Source organism: Mytilus californianus, unplaced genomic scaffold, assembly GCF_021869535.1.
Source record: "Mytilus californianus isolate M0D057914Y unplaced genomic scaffold, xbMytCali1.0.p SCAF_9, whole genome shotgun sequence".
NCBI lineage: Eukaryota > Metazoa > Mollusca > Bivalvia > Mytilida > Mytilidae > Mytilus > Mytilus californianus.
The window spans coordinates 96472098-96494602 of NW_026262745.1; the positions used below are offsets into that span (position 1 = coordinate 96472098).

Below are 22505 nucleotides of genomic sequence, written 5' to 3' on the forward strand. Positions count from 1 at the left end.
TATTATTCTCTATTCTGTATTTTTTTTACCTATTTTTCTCTATTCTTTATACGTGTTTCCTTCATTCCAACATATTACCAACTATTCTCTATTCTGTAAACGTTATCCAGACCTTCATCTATATTGTTGTGTAATTGCACTGTAGAACTAACTAAGAGGTTTCGTCAGGCTGTCGACATAAAACAGGTACAGCGTCGAGGAGTCCGAATGAATACATGACACAAAGATCATAGATGGCTGCACTCAGCCTCTTCTTCGAGCGTATCACTCTCAGCGGAACGATTTGGGACCTGAGTAGCCTAGTAGTGAAAGCCACCTTGTATAACAGGTAAAGGCAAATTAACGCTTACATGTAGCACAGATGGTACTATACCTTGGGGGTAAGCGTATATCCTCACGAGACAAGCCAACTAACACTTTAATATTATAGTTTATGGTGTTTTTAATGAATTTGTTGTTCAATAATAAGAAATAATAAATTGTTTTGAAATGAATTAAGCCTTTTGGTTTTCTCAATTGAATTGTTTCATATTGTTCACGTCGGGGCCTTTCATATGGAATTTTTTTATTGTCGAAGGCCGTACGGTTGCCTATGATTGCTTACATTCAATTCATTAAATAATTAGTGGATAGTTTGGCAATCCTACCACATCTCCTGATTGTTATATGCTTTTCTTTCTAATAACTGAACGTGTTTAGTACATGCGTAACCAAACTCCAGATAAAGTCAAAAAGCATCAGTTGAAGAAAAACAGACAACACTAAGACTAAGGGAAAAACGACGAAAAAAAAATGAGCTGTCTCCCTGTAAGGGTAGTGAGTTACAGCTTTACTAGCATACTTCGTGTTGCTAATAGCAATTACAAATCGGTTACAAATTAAAAAGATAAGAGGTCGGTATTGTGGCTACGACACATAGAAGAACATATTTATTGTCATCTGTGACACATGTATTTCATAACGGTCAGTCATTTCATAATGGCGTCCGTAAAACATGACATATATATGGTACGGATACTTTTATTATTGTTAAGGGCCACAGGTTGAACACTAACGACCCAATGTTGGCCTGTTAAATATATATTTTTTGTTCCATTTTTTCATTAAGGTATGCCACCACCTCATTAATTCGTATCATAATATTACACACGAGTGGTAATAATGGTCATGCCAAGGGAGCGTATCACAACATATGATTTTAATCAGATTGCTGTTATCATTAACTAAATGTTTATATATATGTACGTGCTTCTGATACGTTCCGGACCACAACTTTGGAAGCAAAGTACGAGAAACGCTTGTAAGCATAAAACAAAGATATGAACAGAATAGTGACTGAAACGTACAAGTTCTACTTTGTCTTGAAACAAAAGTGTATACGATTCGAGAATAGGGTCGCTATATAGATAAACTTGCTGATATATTGTAAGTGAAAAAAAAATAGTTTATAAAAATCCTGGCAGATGGATACAGTAAAAATAATAATCGTTTATACTTTTTATTTTAATTGGAATAGACTTGAGTTAGGGAAAGTTAGTTTAATCAGTAATGCGTTTAGAATTGCTAGTTTAGTCAGTGTTTTTAAGCATTAATGTGAACAGAATTAAGATAATCTGTGTTACTTAGAAGTTTAGAATATTTTAAAAATTATTCGTTTAATCGTAGCAGAGGCTTAACAGTTATTTCGATCCCTAGCCTAGGTTGATCTGCTAAATGTCAGAAATACACTATAAAACGGAAATGATCGAGTTGCTACGATTCAAACTCGTGCGCACGTTATTTTCAGGGAATGTTCTGTCTGCAGTGTTCTGTAGTGTAGGAGTAATACATGTATATAGCAATCTAATGACATGTACACGAAAAAGGGATTTGTATATGACGGACTATTGGCATACTTGGTGGTTGTGTGATATTGATTGTTTACATTATTAGTAAAGTGTATAGCTATGTTTTGATGTATTCTGATTGGTCAATATAGGACCATACATTATTATGCAGCTGATTGACAGGATCTTGCTTTGTAACATGATGATACCTTAGGACCGACTTCCATGCTTAAAATTAAATATGTTTGTTAATGGCTCAAGGATTGTAAGACACTGATGGAAGTGGATGTGAGTTTTCGGGACAAATATCTAATATCAAATTAAATTAAAAACAATATATTGCTTTCGACAACATACAAACACAAGAAATAGCCGAAGTTATCAAACTTCAAATTTCGATAAAACATTGAAAGCATTTGTTTTTAATGCAAAAGCGTTAAACGTTTCATACTTCAAATGAAACGCGGAGTCAAGTTTCAACTGTATTTAATGACTTATCAAATTGTAATGGATCAATACTAAATATGTATAAATTTGGAATCCTATCCCTCTTTAACATAACATCCACTGATATGGTTTCAGCAGTTATATCATTTTTTTTCTCGCCGTATTATTAGGTTTCTTTATCTTATAATCCATATATAGCTATATTCCAGATTAAACATACCATTTATGCAACTGACAAACGATTATGTTTAATGTTAATTCCAACACGTGTAAATCCGTAAAGCGGTTACGAAAATGAGGTATGCTGCCTGTATCAGGGTGTGAATAGGGGTTTACAGAATAGAAAATAATGGGCAAACATTATAAAGATTAGAGAAAAATGGCCAAAAAAGATATGAAGAATACAGAAATAAAGGACCCCCATCCAGACCCTCCTGTATTATGAACCATAGTATGTTTTACAAACTATTTTTGTTACGCTCAAACTGATTTTGTCCATGAACTCTTTCCATGTTAAAGGTCTTGCGTATGCCAGTTGTAAGAACAAATGTCTTCTGACTTAGGGAACGACCATTTAACTTCAAGGGGGTGGGGTTATGGTTTTTTCCTAAAAATATATTCTGATCCCAATTTGATGGAAAAAAATATTGTGTTCAAGCAGATGACAAAAAAAAATATTCTGAATCCAGATTTTCCCCATACCTTATAGTGTTAAAACATTTCCTGACTCAGACAAAAAAACCATTACCCCCCCCCCCCCCCCTCTCCCCTTTGAAGTTAAATGGTTGCTCCCTTAGATGCCTTCATTTCCCAGTAGCAATCTAACTTTCGTACTGGAAAATGACAATGTCACAGTACCGAACAAGAGAATACAATAGTACTGAACAAATCAAATGCCACAGTACCGAACAAAGACAATGTCACCGCACTGAACAAAGACAATGTCACCGCACTGTAAAAAGACAATGTCACAGTAATGAACAAAGAAAGGTCACAGTTATGAACAAAGACAATGTCATAGTACTGAACAAAACCAATGCCACAGTACCGAACAAAGACAATGTCACCGCACTGAACAAAGACAATGTCACCGCACTGAACAAAGACAATGTCACAGTAATGAACAAAGAAAGGTCACAGTTATGAACAAAGACAATGTCATAGTACTGAACAAAAACAATTTCAAAGTACTGAACAAAAGCAATGTCACAGTAATGAACAAAAAAATGTCACAGTACTTACTAGACAAAGAGAACAAACGCAAGGTTGACAGCACTGATATCCTTGTGATGACTAATCAGTATGCTTATCAATTGATCAATGTTAACAAATACAGCATAAGGGGTGCTACTAGTGAAACAGAAACCGCTGTTTCTTCCGGAGCAACCCGGAGTTCAACCCGGTTTTTGGGAGCTACATGTTGCTCAATCTTTTTTTTTGTGGACTGTTGAATATCTGTTCGTTTTTTATTCTTTTGGCCATGAAGTTCTCTGCTTTCTTTGACTTTTTGATATTTCAGTGTTTTACAACACGATGCAAAAAGGCAAAACAACACGAATACTTAAAGGGAAACTTCGCAAAAAAATGAAAAATTGATATTATGTTGATTATGTATAAAAAACCACAAATTCATAAATATTAAAGTTTAATTCTGCTAGATAAGAGATCACCATCGATTTTAAATTTAGAGTATCACTTCTCCGCGTGCGGCCATTTTGGCATCATCCCTGAATAGAAACCACGATATATCTATAAACCACAAAGGACCAAAACAAGCAGTAACCTAACGTAGCCGTAATTGAGTGTCGATATCTTGTCAAGCGTACGGTTGTTTTACCCGACAAGGAAAGCCTAAACAGTTTCCCGGGTCACACAAAAAGATTATAATAGACATGGTTGTGCATGCAACCTTTCCTAACTAACTTGATACAGAAAATGTAATTATATATAATTTTTTTTGAATAACTAGTACTATGGTCTGTCGTTTTGAAACTGGTTTTTTTTACTAAGTTTTTGAAACAAGAAATGTTAATGGAAATTAGTTAAAAAGTTCAAAGTGATAAATTAAGTGTTCCGTGTAAAAATGTTTTCGAAAATCTAGTGTGTTCATAATTCATTTATGTAATAATCTTATTTAAATAAATTCGGACCTTCCCTTATCTGATCACCAGCATTGCTAAAGGAATTGTTCCCAGAGGTATTGTGAGTTGACACGTCCAGGTATTCAAGCGATTTCCTGTCGGGCTTTTAAACTCTTATTACACAATTACATAAAGCAAGTTCGTGCATCACTTCACCTCTGAGGGTATTGAGAAGTGTACACGGCCGATAACTTGTAACTTTCCATTTTGAAACTATCAGGTGAATATACATCTTTGTCTTGCGTGTCCGATAGTGATATGCTAGTCTTTACTAAACCATAGATATAATAGCCATTATATATATGACTAAACTCATACGCTTGTTTATAAATAACATTTATGGTGTAAAGAACATTTATCAAAATCTAAATAATTCCAAAAAAAGATTTGATAAAATAAAAATATATTTACATATTTTCCAAACGTAAATTGGGGAAAATGTAAGTAATTACTCGTTGTCAATAATTATGGACATTTTGAAACGTACAAATATTGATTTAACAAAATGTACGCACTTGTCGATCATTGGATTATACGCCTAGATAGAAGGTTACGGAACTATAGATAGTCGCAATTTAGAATATATACATGTATATTGAATATACGAAAGAAACATCCAAAACCAATCTGATTTAAATACAGGTCGATATCTAAGTGTCTCATAAGTCTATTATGAGGCTGGATATTTGATCTCTGTTTTTATTATGAATTGTTGTATATATATATTGTTTGATCAAATATGTGACACTATAATAAATAATTATTTATTTTATTTATTTTATTTATTTTATTTATTTTATTTATTTTATTTATTTTATTTATGTATATCTAACTTGCTTTGGTTCATCAAAGTTATGCACATAGTAAAATCACAGATTTTTATTTCCATAAGATTATTTTGAACAGTTTAAGAAAGTCGTCATCATCTCAATGGTTGTGTATTATATATAATAATGTAATAATGTGAACATGGTTCTATTATACCTCATGTCAATTTTCCTGTTCCGACATGCATGTAATATATATGCCACTGGACGTACACTAATGATCCCCAAAAAGCTTATTTGAAGAAATAAAGAAACTTCACTCCGAATTGACTGATAGTAGATGTGTTAACGTCTGGTCAGCTAGAAGGTTGATTAATTTATTTAGTTAGCTTAATAGGGATGGGGGGTAAACCATTCCTAATATTGCACTTATGCATAAAATATTAAATGAGAGTAATATAAGAGAAAATATAAATACGAAAAGTCGCATATCTGGTAAAAAAAAAGTCTCACTGGCAACTATAGAATTTCACGTACACTTGTCATTCTTAATCGAAATAACGGACAGTCATTAAAATACATGCATGTACACTTTGATAAAAAGGGGTGCTGCAGTTGCATATTATTCATCATAAATCTATTTCAAGTATATACTTTCCTGTCATTCTTACAAGTTAACGCAGAGACATGTAACTTTACATCTCTAGTTAACGACAATCAACCATATAAATATTTGAATCTGATGTGACTTACCGTTCATCTCTTTCTTTTTTCATTTTTTTTTTTATTTGGGCAGGTACACAAACATTGTTATGTTAGATATACTGTTCCCAGGTTGGGAGGGGGCGGTGGTTGGGGGTGAAGTATATCGAAAGTTACAAAATAAGAACGTTGTATTTATGAATTTACATGAAGAATTCTGATCTTGGGCGTATGTTTCTTTTTTTTTTAAGTTCAGTGATTTAAATTGAGAGAAAAAAATAAAGTCAGAATTTAAATCGTACCGGCAATTTCCACCTAAGACTCCTCTAAAATCATGAATGGTCATGCTTCACAATCATCAGAATTTTCTTTGCATTGGTACATTCTGTATCGGTAGTGATTTACCTTGACATTTCCGGGTATAACAGAGCTACTTGTATATTACCTGTATGTGGTTAGGTGACGTCCCATGAGGTCTTGCGTATACAGGTTCACATTTATAATGGTTTCTGATATAACAAGGTTTTATGACATTCACACTTCTGCATGTTCTGTATACCAAATTCTTATCTTATTTTCAGACCAAACGAGGATATGAATATTTTCCAGGAAAAATATTGAGTATCAAAGTATCAAATTAATTTCGGGATTTTTTTCTTTCTTGGTATTAAATCACAGAAACTTAAAGAAAATACTGCTTGTCCGCTTTAGGTGTATTCTTGTCAGTTAAGACTGACATATATGTCTCTGGTATAAAGTGGGTTTATGAATGAATGATAAGTCTTGCAAAGGTACAAGATATAAAGCACATTGAAAAAATTGATTCCTCCGGTCTGTCTCCATTCAAAAAAGGAAAGTTGACGTTAGATTGATTCTGTTATTTTTTTTAAACATCGTTGGTCAAATAGCTAAAGTATGTATACGTTGTGAGATTTTAAAATATTTTAATAAGGGCATTCCCGATTAGGTAAATGTAGATCGCTGTGGACGGACCAAGCTATATTAATCATGTAACCGCGATAATTTTCTCTAAACATTGAAATATTCACGGTTAATACCCACGATAATTTGAAAAAGTAAGTACAGTGTTTGGTTTATACGCTCGTTTTCGTGGGCCATTTTTATTTGTAAAATTATTTAATTGAAAGTAATTCAGAATTTCGATGTTACAACAAAATACTCACCTATCTATTTTAAAATTAAGCTTACGCAAAATATAAAAGATATACATGTATATAACGGCGATTCAGGTATTTTGCCACCATATTCCTCCCCAAATAATTAATGTTTTTATCATTCATACGAAATGTTGTTCACACCCGTAACGGTGAACCGTGTTGGCTAAAATTCACCGAGTGAAGATCAAAAGAATAGAATTACAGAATGCTAATCTTTTAATTACCTTGAATTTAACCACGCATTCAACAGGTGGTCACTTAGTGTCACAGTACAATACACATTGTATTTACACAGTACTCGACTGAAGTAAAAGCCTTCAGGTGAGAATACAAACATGCATTTGTAAAACAATATCAGTTATATATATTTGTTCAAAATATCCGTCGGAAAAAAAATTCATGAAAATATATTCTATTGTATGATTTACTTTTATTACTATAATCATATCAGAAATCCTTTAAATATAAATTGTACACTTTAATTTTGAAAGTTGCACGGCGGATCACTTTACTTTCTTAATTATTAGTTGGTTAATAGCTACGCCAAAAGTCGTCGATGCGCTTTAAATCGCGTTATTAGATGATTAACGAACAAGACTTACATCGAGATTTATTCACTCCCGGCATGCAAAAAGACTTAAACTACGTCACATAAGTCAGGAAGTTGGAATAAATTAAATTATTAATTCCCAATTTTCTTCTTTATTAGTGTTCATATCCAGATAAAACTTGGTAAATATGTTTTTTATGGTATTATGAACATAATAAGATGAAAAGTAAAAAATCGCGAATTTTCCCTTTAATGACATAATTTTTGTCCAATGAAAAAATAAATATATAAAGGTTGGGAAATATGATTGCAAAGCTATTGACAAGGGAAAGAGTCTTTGAAACTATATATTGACAGGCAAGTAGTCTGTGGTATTGAAAAGCACACAATTATATTATATTTTTTTTTAATAAAGAAACATACATACTGAAATATAATAAATACTTTTCAGATATTTATCAAATATGAATTCAATAGCACCATTGTCTTTGTAAGAATACTATGTCGACGTATGAATCTCATCCTATACACAGTTGCGGATCCAAAGGGGGGTTGGGGGAGGTTTCGGGGGGTTTGGAACCCCCCCTTTTGTTGACGATCAATGAATTTGAATGGAGACATATGGTTGGAACCCCCTTTTATCCTGGGTTGAAACCCCTTTTAAAAATGGATGGATCCGCCCCTGTATACATATGGACGATAATGGATTGAATCAGCATTTGATGTACATGTATGACTATTTCATGTATACCCATTTAAATATAATGTATACATTTTAGGAAACGGCCTCAGTGAACGATTTATCTTTCAAAACGAAATGATGATCATCGAACCACTTCCTTAGTCGTTCGTTTACAATTCCAATTGCACTTTTATTGAAAACATCCTCTCCGCTGGCTGTCAATTTCTCTACTTTTCTTTTATGTGCTTTCTGGGAAATAACCAGTTCACTGAAAGAAAAAAGAAATGTCATTTTAATGGACCCCAAAGAATTGTTTGCTTTTGATTTTTTTCCCTGTGACAAGTCTAGACGTATACTAACGTCGTCATTTTCCTTGTATTGTCATATCTATAAATTCACTGTTTTCAACCTTGATTGATTGATTGTTGATTGCTTTACATCGCCTTAGCACAAAGATGCTATATCGCCGAAAAACAAAACTTTGAGCTGTTAGAATTACTAAGGATTTTCTACCCCAAGAAAAGATTGTGCTGTGCCTTGTAGCAATTCTGGAGTTAAAATTTATTTTACCGCAATGGGTATAAAAGTGGGTCTAGATGAGGAATCACAGAATAGAGAATATTAGGCCAAAAATATAAAGAATAGAGAAAAAAAATGGAAAAAAATAAAGAAAACAGAATAATGGAAAAAAATAATGAATATATAAAAAATGACCTAGCAAATTTTATACAGAAATGAAAACATGACACCAGACCCTAAAACGAGTTCTGAACTTATCTTAGAATTGACCAACCTGAAGTCTACCTGTCCATCCATATCCATATCAATACTCTGTACTAGCTTGTCTATGTTGGAGGGTCTTATTGGTAACTTGTTTTGCTGCAAAACATGAAAAACTTATAGATCAAAATAACAAAGACAAATAAAATATCAGATCCCCTTTTTAAGTTCTTTTTCCACTCAAGGAGTACGTGTTTGTATATGCAGATACTTAGGGGACGACCGTCTTATATTCTGGGGGACGGGGAGGAATTTTTTTCGAATTGACTATTCATTTTCATATGTTGCTACGCTTAGTTATTTGTTTCTTTGGCTTTCTATCGCGAGAGAATTTAGATGTGGCTAGAATGAAATAGTTGGGAACAGGAGAAAATGTCAAATTGCAGTGTGGATATTTAGTTTTAAACATCACCCGGACAGGAGAAGTTGTACAATAACAGTATGGGTATGCAAGACCCGATCACTAACTGATGCTTCATTTTAACGTAGTGTATGATACGGCAAAACACTGCTTACGTTTTAGATAGGTTAAACTTGTAACAAGAATAAGGTTGAGTGGAGTTAGCAAACCTATTATTTTCTTTTAAAAAAATAGCTCCTTCTTACAGTACGTATTTATAAAGTACAATACAATCTGATAGGTAGTAGGCACAAGCATAATAATTCCCAAACAGCAGCAACGTCGTCTCGTAGCCGCTCGATGCGGCCATTGTTTCGTGTTTTTAAAAGTGAGTTTGTCAGAAGTGTATCTTAGAGATAGTATTGACCAACCTCGATGCCCTGCCTGAATTCCTCCCATGTTATAGAATGGCTGTCATCTAGGTCGAATGCTCGGAACATGTCCAATATATGTATTTTCTTCATCCTGGTGAATTCCAGTAGAACCAGTAGTGGATCTCCGCTGATATACATTGTGTCATCCCCATCTATTTTCTTAGCTTTCGTATCACGGATAATTTTACCGTATTTGACCACCAGTTTTTTGTCTTTTCTGATTTTTGAAACTTTCTGTTCAAACTCTTCAGTCACTGGTTGACTCTGAGAAGAAAAAAATTAAAAAATTATTGTACATACTCACACAAATACAGTTTAAACAGATGGAAAATGAAACAGATGAAAATGGAAAAAAAATATAATGTTTTTATTGGATATTTTTATGTTTTTTGTTTTGTTGTTGTTTTTTTTTTTAATGGAAGATCTATGAATTATGCTTTTGTTATGTTGTTTTTTGTTGCTTTGTTTGTTTTATTTAATATGTGACTCGCCTTAGCAAAATCGATTTTCTTTTTGTCCTCACTCAGTCATTTGTTAATTGATTTCTAACCATTTTTTATCTCTGTTTACAACAATTATAATCCTTTGACAAAGACCTTTGATGATTAAATTTTGCTTTAATTCAAATCTATTACTGTCGTTTGTGCTTATTTTTTTTTTAACTTTGTGGTTATGACTTTTACATACTGTTCTGGTTTTCAATTATATTTCTATATTCTACATATTAAAAACTTACGCCAAAATCCAAGAAGGATATCTTTTCGTGTTTTTCCACTATCAACAAGACCATTAATGTGCTACATGTTTTGATAGGGTTGTCAGCGATCTGTTAAATAAAACAAGCATAAAACATACTTATTAATGCAGTAGTCATCTAAGTAACGTTATATTAAATTTGGTTTATTCTTTTTTTCAAGTAAAAATTTTGTACAAGATCATAAAATTCTTGAAGATATTTTCCTTTCGCAAATAAAAAATAAGTTAAAAAAAACGCTAGGTGACACTTCATTCATCCCTCAAAATTTGCTTATTTCATAACAATCTGGACATATCGTCTTCTGCTATTTTACGATCTAAGATGGAGAATGACTCCCAAAATGGTTGCGTGCAATTGTCTAATTTTAAGGCATGTCGGCTCATCGAATAGCCTTGTATAATTAATTGATTCTTAATTCGTAATTGTTTGTGATTTTTGAAACGGAAATTATTTTTTTTAAAAACCGGTTGTTTAGTATCAGATTTAAAACCAAAGAAGAACGTTGGTAGGCAAAGAAATATGAACAGATGAAAACTCTGTCCACCTAATAAGTATCTTTTTAAGAAAAGGCAAGCTTTTTGTCCTGCTCCTCCGTTTATCAAAACAAAATGAGTGTTCTTATCTTTGCATTCTTCATTATAAAACGAATTCCAACTACTTTTATTAAATCAAGGCACGCCCTATGTATATTTATTCATTATTTAAGATATATCTCATATACTGAATAATTATTAAATGAATACGGCGTGCAATCACATTTAGCACAAGTAAGAAAGAAGTGAAAATGTTGTCATGCACGAAGATATATATATATATATATATATATATATATATATATATATATATATATATATATATATATGTATACATATATATAGATTCTACCACTGCATCGAGTGTGATACGATATTTATCCACTCGAGACAGTTAAATTTTCAAATTTAAAACGCGAGGCTCGCCGAGCGTTTTTAATATTTAAAAATTTAACTGTTGATAGTGGATTAATATTGTATTACACGAGATTTGGTGGTGGAATCTGTTTCTCTAATGATTTTCAAACAATACGCAGGCAAATGTATTCCTTCTTTTCGAATGATCTGCAAAAAGATGTGTTCTTTCTATGTGACGTCATCAGGCATGGTCGCCTTTTTTCATGCCGTCACAATAGGAAATTCAGAGGAAAGCTAGAAAATTCGACGTCATAATCGGATTTTAACCAATGAAGAACTGAGATCAAACGAACCACACGTTGATTAAATTTTTTTTATACAATGGGTGTAAAAAGGGATAAATTGACGAAGAATTAGAGAAATACATATATACAATCAGTGTATAAATATAGATTATAACATGGCATTTTTCATATCAGACCCCTTATCAGCCCTAGGTCATGATATCAGCATGAGAGCCGACAGGCTCGAGGGATGATTTTGACCATGGGCTGATAAGGAGTCTGATACGAAAAATGACATGTTATGTTCTTTTTATCATACACTTCAGCAGAAGCCATACAGACAAGAAAACTTTTCCAAACTTTATAAAATTCATTTAATCAATTATTTGTTTTGCATTTTTAATGATTTACTTTCCTGTCTCCTACTATTCGTTTTTTATACTACTTAGTTATGTTTTTCACTAAAATGTACCACTGAGGTTTATTTTCCAGAGTTTGCAGAATGACTTCGAAATGCTTTGCGATACCGTTAAAGAAAGGCATGCGATATTAACCGGAAGCAGTTGATATAAACCAGAAGCAGTTGATATATACCGGAAGCAGTTGGTAAATAGAGAATATCATATGGCTTTTTCAATATCACATCCGTATCAACCCGAGACACCAATATAATCCCAAGAGCTCTGCTCGAGGGATTATATTGGTTGAGGGTTGATACGGTGTGTGATATTGAAAAAGCCATATCATATACACTTTATTATATACATATACCTCACGTAGATGTTTTTTATGTGACATGACGTCATACAGGTAAGGAGGTTTGAAATGACGTCATACAGATTATAGGTTTGACATGACGTCATACAGATTAGGGGTTTGATAAAGCCTTTGCAACAGTGACTGCAATCGATGACGTGACGTCATACATATTAAAGGTGTGATAAAGCCTTTGCAACCGTGCTGATATCGATATCATCACGGGTGGCTGATACAGCACTCTTGCCAATGATTGTATTACACATACAATTTATCTGTATTTACTACTAAGTATATAATAACAAAAGTTATATCACACGGCTAAGACAATTCTTCAAATTTAATGAATAGATATATGTACAAATGAGTTTTATCAAAGGGTACAATTATACCATAATTTTCTATAAGTATAGGATAAATAAGATTTTTATTTAAAAATTAACAGAATAACATGTGATTGTTGTTACAGTGAATCTTTTCCGGCAGTGTACTCCTGTCTGTCTAAAGAAATACATTTGTGTAAAAATTATCTGACACACTTTCGCTTGGGATTTATTTCCAGCGTAATAAACGAAGGAATACACAGAGGTATGTTATGTATTGACGTATTTTTGGCATTATTTTTCTCTATTTTTTATTTATTCGACCCTTTCACTGTAGTGATGGCCCTTAATTTTCTTTTCTGTAAACCCTACATAGACCCTTGTATACGTCAGTGAGACGACAAATCAACGATACAATCAAACAAAACATATCAAGACATCAAAAGGCATCCTTGAAAGATCATAAAATAATAATAGAATTATAGATCAGAGAGTGTGATAACTACGAACAGGAGCTGTTATATACTGAATTCTGTACATTCAGTTATCTCCCCTTGATAACTAGTATATTCAGTTGTAATGTTCTACAGCTGTGTAAAGTTTCATTTATATCAATTTAGAAGTTCGAAGGATGTTGCGATTACAAGGTAAATGGAAAAACAGACAGGCGGACAGACGGAGAGGTTCATTCCCGCAAAACTTTGTTTGCGGTGAGTTAATAGCAAGTTGAAATAAGCGCGGTGTTACGCTTTTCGTGAATTAAATAAGTTAATTCGTAAAAGGCGTGCTAATATATAACATATAGAATGCAGTAACTTCTGCATATATTTAGTGAAATATTGATACAGAAATAAGGGTCTGGATAGGTTTTACAGAATAGGGAACGATGGGAGAGAGAAAAAAAACAGAATTAAAGGCAAAAAAAAGAATTATTATAGATAAAAATACCAAAAAAATAAAGAATATAGAGAATAGTTGGAAGCTAAAATAAAAAGAACAGAATATAACGGGCAAAAGATAAAGATTAGAGACAAAATGGCATACAAAAAGAATATAGAAATGAAGAGACCCCATCCAGAATCAGCGAAAACGACATAATCAAAGGTTGTCAAAAAATTACCTTCAGAGCTTCGAGGGTCGTGTTTTCTTTTACACCTTTCATCAATTTTGCCACTCCTGATTGGCCGATTCTATTTGAACTAATATCCAATTCCTTTAAACACGTGTTTTGGCTCAAGCCATGAGCTAAAGCGTGTGCACCGCCATGTTCAAACCCGTTCCAGGATATATTCAGAACTTGAAGGTCACTGTTTTTAGCCAAAGCATAGCCAATTGCAGCTGCTCCATTTCCTGTTATTCTGTTCCAACTTAGATTCAGCACTTTTAGCCTGTCGTTTTTCACTGTGAAAACAAAGAAACATTGGTAGATTATTCCATTTTATACAGTCTTAAGTGTACTACACTATGTTCAAATGTAGTGTATCAACAAACGTGGTACATGTATTATATACTTAAATGATTTCATATCAAGCAATAAGTAAAAGTCGAATGCATGTGAATCCTCCCCCACCCCCAAAAAAATCATTGTTTAACTAGATAAACAATATATTGTGTTTCAACAAAATTTTAGAATTATTTATTCGTTTTCATAATGTTCATGGTTAGAATGTTTCTTTTTTCAAACAAGTACATTAAGTGCTATTCTTAGAAATGATATTGCAGAATTATTTATATTTTTAACTTTATATTTTGAATGATTACAGCAGTACTGTCTACATTTTGGTAGTCAAGGGTTACGATCCGGTCCCTCCTCTTCACGTGAAGAGGCGTGGCCGGATCATAATCACGGATAGCGAAGATGGTCGTCTTACCTAATCCTCTTGCAATGTGTTGTCCGCCTACGTTGCAAATTCTGTTGTTACTTAGATTTAATATCTGTAACATATTGTCGCCCTAAACATAAAAAATAAATAAATATCATTGCTATACATGGTAGATACTTTTTGAATTATCAAAAAAAAAAACAAAGCTGCCAAGATTGCGCACCTTAATTTATCAAGCAAATTGAAAATGATGTCAAAATCACATTATATACTAACAGAAATCATCAAATAATTGGAAAGTTTAACAGAGCCACACCAACACTCGACTCTGCTTCTTAAAATAGACGTAAAAAAAATAAAACAAATAACTCTTTCTTGACTGCATTTGGTATATAAACCAACTGGAAATGGCTTTTAATGACAAGATTTGTAAATTTTAGAACTATCAGATTTGCATACTCTTATGAGCGGGAAAGGGGGAGGGGAGGGTTACACGATGGTGCTCATTTCCCAAATCCCGTTTTTTTTAATTTTTATCCAAGTTTTCCCGCATCCCGAATCTTTGTAGAAGATTAGTTTGCAAAATAGTTAAGGTAAAAGAGTGACTTTGTGTCTTTGACTTAGACTTGTGTCCATGCACCCAGTATAGTTGAGCCGATTTCGTTTTATCTTATTTTGTCTTTTATTATTCAAAAATAAGGGGGAAATGGTATAATTGCAATGAGACAACTAACCATATGAGTCCAAATGCCATGGTTGCAAGCAACTAGTAAACTTTTTTATTTATTAAGCAACTTAATTTTAAAACAATAGTTTATGGATTTAGGATTGCTTAACGTCCAGTGTCCAATATTTTATACATAAACAGGACGAGAAAAAAATAACAACTTAAGTACAAAAGGGAGACCCACCTAAAATTATAATTTAAAGAATATTGTTACGTTTACAAACTGTTTGTATATTCCCCTGGCAAGAATGGACAAATATACAATAGTATACAATTCACCCCTCCCTTTTCTGATTTTTTTATTGCTAGAGTGTTTATGAACTTTAAACTCCAATCGGCAAACCTCGGCAGATTCCGCTACCCTGTTAGATCTGCCGAGGTGTGCCGAATGTTGTAAACTCGTGTCAATATTTAATTATACATGTAGTAATTGTTACCTCCATTATCTGTCTAATTATATCGCAATCACTGCCATTAATATTGTTATCTGTAAAGAAAAAAATAGAAGATTAAAAATAATTAAAGTTTCGTTTGTTAGTCGGATAAATTAATTAAATTTTATATATAAGGGGCCGGTTTCACGGAGCTATCCTAAGACCTGTCATAAGATATATCTTAGGACATGTCTTATGATCCTCTTATGACTATCGTATGACATATCTCAGACTTCGCCTCGAAGCTGTCTTAGGATTATTCTAGCAAAGATATCATAAACATGTCGCAAGTTCTTTAAATTTTCAAATTTTAACATGGATTTATGGAAAATTTATGTATTAGATACAATACAAAGGTAACAAAGAAACAGGCCGGTAACAACCGTTGCCGGATAGTTTTTCTGCACGAGTAGTCAGGTCAAGGTCCGAGGCGATAGCCGAGGACCTTGACCTGACTGCAAGTGCAGAAAAACTATACGGCAGGTTGTTTCCGGCCTGTTTTTTTGTTACTTTTGTTTTGTATCTGACTTGTACGACGTTTCAAGAAAGTAATAATACATTTTGCAAGACTAAACATTTGAGAAACTTAGATAGCCATAAAGCAGTAAATGTAAGTTATAGTATAAACACACTTTTTTTTTTCATTTCGCTTCAACCGAGAGTTTTTTTCAAGAAAAAAATCAGGAATCTAATAATTTGATAAAAAAAGAACCATATCAAGTAAAAGATGAATGTTGTACACATTTAAGACTTTATAAAATGCAACTTCGTAAAAAAGTAATATATTAAAGAAATATTTTAGTGGTAAGTAAGCTAACGTTTGGTTTTTATGGATGAAACGGAAAGCGGGGAGGGGGGCCTAATTTAATTTAAAATAAACAGGCTGTGATCTTTATTTTGATGAAAAAATGCAGAATGTGCCATTCCATCCCTCCATTCCCCCTTTAAAAAAATCGTAAAAATCGCACGTTTGTTGCCAAATACATGAATTCAATATTCAGTGGTGGGGGTCCCGGGGGTTGTAACACCCCTTTTTTGAACGATCAATACATTTAAATGGGGACATATAGTTGGACCCCCTCCCCTGTTTTGTCCTGGATTGAGAACCCCCTTTTTTAAAATGGCTGGATCCGCAACTGATATATATGTATATATAAATTCAATAACAATATAAATGTATCAAAAAAATGAATTTCCTACTTCATTAGTGAATGAAATGTTATGAAAAAATGGATTTTGTTTTAATATTATATATATTCAGGCATATACTTTGATTTTTTTTTTTAAATTCATGCTCGTCTCTAGATCTGCAAGTGTTGATCGGGATTAAACACGTGTTACTATATGGTCCAATCGCAGCTTACCGTCCAAAATTGATGACATAAGTTGAATGATTTTCTTCTAGATTTGCTGCTTATTTGGACGTGTATTACACGAACACTTTTTTTTATAGGATCAATCGTGCATTGGTGAGTTGATAGGGATTTTATGTATTAGATACAATACAAAGGTAACAAAGAAACAGGCCGGTAACAACCGTTGCCGGATAGTTTTTCTGCACGAGTAGTCAGGTCAAGGTCCGAGGCGATAGCCGAGGACCTTGACCTGACTACAAGTGCAGAAAAACTATACGGCAGGTTGTTTCCGGCCTGTTTTTTTGTTACTTTTGTTTTGTATCTGACTTGTACGACGTTTCAAGAAAGTAATAATACATTTTGCAAGACTAAACATTTGAGAAACTTAGATAGCCATAAAGCAGTAAATGTAAGTTATAGTATAAACACACTTTTTTTTTTCATTTCCCTTCAACCGAGAGTTTTTTACAAGAAAAAAATCAGGAATCTAATAATTTGATAAAAAAGAACCATATCAAGTAAAAGATGAATGTTGTACACATTTAAGACTTTTTAAAATGCAACTTCGTAAAAAAGTAATATATTAAAGAAATATTTTAGTGGTTAGTAAGCTAACGTTTGATTTTTATGGATGAAACGGAAAGCGGGGAGGGGGCCTAATTTAATTTGAAATAAACAGGCTGTGATCTTTATTTTGATGAAAAAATGCAGAATGTGCCATTCCATCCCCCCATTTCCCCTTTAATAAAATCGTAAAAATCGCACGTTTGTTGCCAAATACATGAATTCAATATTCAGTGGTGGGGGTCCCGGGGGTTGTAACACCCCTTTTTTGAACGATCAATACATTTAAATGGGGACATATAGTTGGACCCCCCCCCCCCTGTTTTGTCCTGGATTGGGAACCCTCTTTTTTAAAATGGCTGGATCCGCAACTGATATATATGTATATATAAATTCAATAACAATATAAATGTATCAAAAGAATGAATTTCCTACTTCATTAGTGAATGAAATGTTATGAAAAAATGGATTTTGTCTTATTTATAATATTATATATATTCAGGCATATACTTTGATTTTTTTTTAAATTCATGCTCGTCTCTAGATCTGCAAGTGTTGATCGGGATTAAACACGTGTTACTATATAGTCCAATCGCAGCTTACCGTCCAAAATTGATGACATAAGTTGAATGATTTTCTTCTAGATTTGCTGCTTATTTGGACGTGTATTACACGAACACTTTTTTTTTTATAGGATCAATCGTGCATTGGTGAGTTGATAGGGATTTTATCTTTTGATAAGATTTGATTTTTATTTACTTATTTCCTGTCTTTTTTTATTGAAATATGAACGTCGGTATCATCATTTCTTTACTTTCAGCACTGTCCAAAATACTATTCATGTCCATATATCGAAGAAAACATTTGTTGACCGATTATTTTGCTTCATAAATGGGGCGGTATGTTCTTTTCTGAGTATATTAACTATTTACTTTTCAACGCCATCACCCAAATATTTTTGTATAAATTAGCACTATACGGTATTCGGAAAATCAGGAATCATGCAGAACATTAATTTGTCATCTGCTTGACCATAGTAAATTTTTTCTCATAAAATTTGGGATCAAAATATCTTTTTTTTAGGAGAAAACCATACCCCCCCCCCCTCTTTTTGAAGTTAAATGTCTAATCCCTTAGTGTACTGATATGAATAGTATTTTACTGAAAATGTTTGAAAAAAGATATTGATGCTAACGTAAATATTTTGTTTAATAAAAAGACAGGAAATATGTCGGTGAACCAAAAAGTTCAAATCTAATTAAAAGTTAAAGTGCCCATGAACTCACTGATCATGCACGAGTGAATCTATTCATAAAAAGTGTCCGTGTAACAACTAAAAAGAGTCCGTGTATCATCTAAAAAGAGTCCGTGTAACACCCGTTAATGTACTGTTTTTCTATAGCTCTGCGGGGGGCAAAGTCGTACAACTTTTGATAAGATTTGATTTTTATTTACTTATTTCCTGTCTTTTTTTATTGAAATATGAACGTCGGTATCATCATTTCTTTACTTTCAGCATTGTCCAAAATACTATTCATGTCCATATATCGAAGAAAACATTTATTGACCGATTATTTCGCTTCATAAATGGGGCGGTTCTTTTCTGAGTATATTTACTTTTTACTTTTCAACGCCATCACCCAAATATTTTTGTTTAAATTAGCACTATACGGTATCAGGAATCATGCAGAACATTAATTTGTCATCTGCTTGACCATAGTAAATTTTTTCTCATAAAATTTGGGATCAAAATATCTTTTTTTAGGAGAAAACCATACCCCCCCCCCCCCCCCCTTTTTGAAGTTAAATGTCTAATCCCTTAGTGTACTGATATGAATAGTATTTTACTGAAAATGTTTGAAAAAAGATATTGATGCTAACGTAAATATTTTGTTTAATAAAAAGACAGGAAATATGTCGGTGAACCAAAAAGTTCAAATCTAATTGAAAGTTAAAGTGCCCATGAACTCACTGATCATGCACGAGTGAATCTATTCATAAAAAGTGTCCGTGTAACAAGTATATGTAAGAGAATGATAATCCCTTTCTTCATGAATAAGTACGAGCGTTAGCGAGTACTTATCATGATGAAAGGGATTATCATTCTCTTACAAACTTAGAATATTGTAAAGTGCTCAAGGCTCAAATGATCTCTTGATTGGTTTTATTAAAAAATTAGTTTCATTGTCAGTGCAATGTTTATAATTGATGCATGACTTCCTTTTTCGGCATGTCATTTATGGATAAGTTTTAGTGATGTGAGGACTTTCTTATCATTTGGGAATTTTTTTTTTTTTTAAATGCGTTATAGATATTAGGTGACACAACAGTAGAAAGAAAAGGTAGGAATTGTATGTTTCCTGATTGTGAGTATGAATGTAAATCATGTAATATTTTAGTGAGGAATTATCCTTTTTTATTTACAGTTTAAATCAATTAATACATTTGAGTTACAACTAAATTTTATTTCACAGCCAATAATTTGGTCCGGCTTTTTACATATCAAATACTGTTTCATTATGTCAGGGAAATGTTCAAAAATAATGCCCTTAAAAGTTTTTAATATGTTCAAAATTAAATTTCTGTTTTTTTTTCGGAATACATGTATTGGAAATAACTATTCTCCCCAACCGCTGATCAAGTAATCAAAGTTTTGGAAAGCTAAAGATTTAGGTTATTTTTTATCTGAAAGATTATTTTTTCTTTTTTTTTTTGCATTACTTTGGTATTGTTTAATTTTATAGTAATTTGAAGTTATAATTTTTTTTCATAATAAAATTCACGGTACCAATTTTACTGCACCAGTAAACTTAAAATTGTTTTGAGATTTTTTTTTGTTTCACAATTCAACTTTTAGTCAGTTTCAATCACTGTGTGATAAATCCTTTCAACCTGATAAATGTGCTTCGGGGCAGTTGTAACTCATTTATAGAAACTCTTTGTTTTGAACTGAAAATAGACCCAAATAATAGGATAATCCCTTACTAAGAACATGATTTACATTCATTCTTCACAATTAAGAGGCATCCAATTCTACAATTTCATTGGTCGAGAGTACTTTGCTATATTCTAACTAAAAAGAGTCCGTGTAACACCCGTTAATGTACTGTTTTTCTATAGCTCTGCGGTTGGCAAAGTCGTACAAGTAAATGTAGGATGTCTTTCCCATAAATTACTAAACGTATTGATTAATATAATTAGATAATTTGCAAAGTTAATATAAAAAATAAGTGTAATTTATTTATTTAAAAATAATCTATAAATAATACACCGATATACATATGAAACTTTAAATACAAAATTGAGAAAAGAAAAAAAAAGAAATAAAATGATGACATCTTTTTTTGTACAAGTGAGTTCAATTCAATTTGTTACTGTATCCGTTATAATAAGGTTAAAGGGAAAGATCGTGCATTCTTGATATCAATACATCGAATGTTCATGGTTGACAAATCATTATAATTCGTCAACCTATAAAGATTTACATGTAGTTATAAGCAGGAAAAGGAGAATAGATAATTAGCTAATAATAAGATAATTTTCTAAATTAATATATAAAATGAGCGTTATTTATATAAATAAACTTATAACTATCCTAAGACCATCATAAGACACCTCTCGTGTAGTCCTAACTTTATGACCAACTTTAAGAGATGTCCTAATTTAGGACCACTTTGTGAAACCCACTTAGGACTAAGAAATGTCGTAAGACCATCCTAAGACATGTCTTAGTCCTAAGAAAGCTTCGTGAAACTGGCCCCTGACTTTTTTTAATAACTCTGGATTATAATAATTTTGTTTTTGTTTGGTTTCTTGTCTTTCTATTTTACGAATACATTTAATGTATTGCACTTTTATCTAATCATGGTAATATACAATTTGTCTTATATGATTTGCGTATCTCCAAACACTTCGGTGTGATTGGTCCATTGGTTTTTCCCTTGGTAGACAATTATTGCAGAAACTACTTTTGTAACACTATGTCGATTTCACTTTGATATATTCATGCGCAATCCACATGAATTGAATCCTGGGTTTCCAAGAAAGTTGATGTTGAAAGAAAAAAATAACAAATGCTTAGGTTGATAATGATAAGGATTAAACACATTTTTCTATGTTTTTGATATTTTAACAGAGCCCGTGACTCACAGACTTCACATAAGTTTTCCGTACTTTTATTCCGTTTGTTAGTTAATCGGTACAGTTTACACATGAATAAAATCTAGAAAAAGTTTGTTAATCTTGAAGTGATTGTTCCCGTATCTAAAATTCAACTTGAAATATGTACCTGATAAATTTAGTTCCAGTAACTTTAGATTTTTATCCAAAGCTTCTTCAAGTAATATCAATGCTTCTCTACCGATATCATTCTTTGTAAGGTTCTGAAAATATACAATTGATTATTTTTTTTTAGTTTTTCAACGCATTTTTTTTTTCTTCAAATTTTAACACTTTAAGGTATAGGCAAAATCTGGATTCAGATGGTTTTTTTTTGTCATCTACTTGACCACACCATTTTTTCCTCTTCAAATTGGGGGTCAGAATATTCTTTTAAGGAAAAAACCATAACCCCCCGCCCCTTGAAGTTAAATAATCGTTCACTTAGTAAAAGGACTATGCGGTGTAATATCTTTCATATGATATAAAAAAAAAATAGATAAAAGGAGAAGATATCCATGGAAATAATCACAAATCATAAGGTGCATGAAGAAAAACATACAACGTCATGGTCAAAAGAAAACGCA

At 32.4% G+C, this 22505-nt stretch overlaps 1 protein-coding gene across 1 annotated transcript; it reads right to left on the minus strand.

Moving 5' to 3' along the window:
* Positions 1-8093: 8093 nt before the first annotated feature.
* LOC127714064 (leucine-rich repeat-containing protein 74A-like) lies at positions 8094-22129 on the minus strand. The gene is made up of 8 exons (XM_052220012.1): positions 22049-22129; positions 15845-15894; positions 14729-14810; positions 13978-14258; positions 10584-10673; positions 9845-10111; positions 9087-9172; positions 8094-8561 (listed from the first exon to the last, which is right to left on the minus strand). The coding sequence occupies exons 2-8, from the start codon at positions 15848-15850 to the stop codon at positions 8387-8389; spliced, it is 987 nt and encodes a 328-aa protein (XP_052075972.1). The 5' UTR covers positions 15851-15894; positions 22049-22129; the 3' UTR covers positions 8094-8386.
* Positions 22130-22505: the final 376 nt, after the last annotated feature.

Bases quoted from the DNA above. Each gene is read 5' to 3' on its own strand.
- LOC127714064 (XM_052220012.1), bottom strand. The intron at 10,674-13,977 runs GTAATTTTTTGA...TTTATTTAACAG, and splicing joins CGACCCTCGAAGCTCTGAAG to ATCGCTGACAACCCTATCAA. The intron at 10,112-10,583 runs GTAAGTTTTTAA...TTTTCTTCTCAG, and splicing joins TATCCTTCTTGGATTTTGGC to AGTCAACCAGTGACTGAAGA.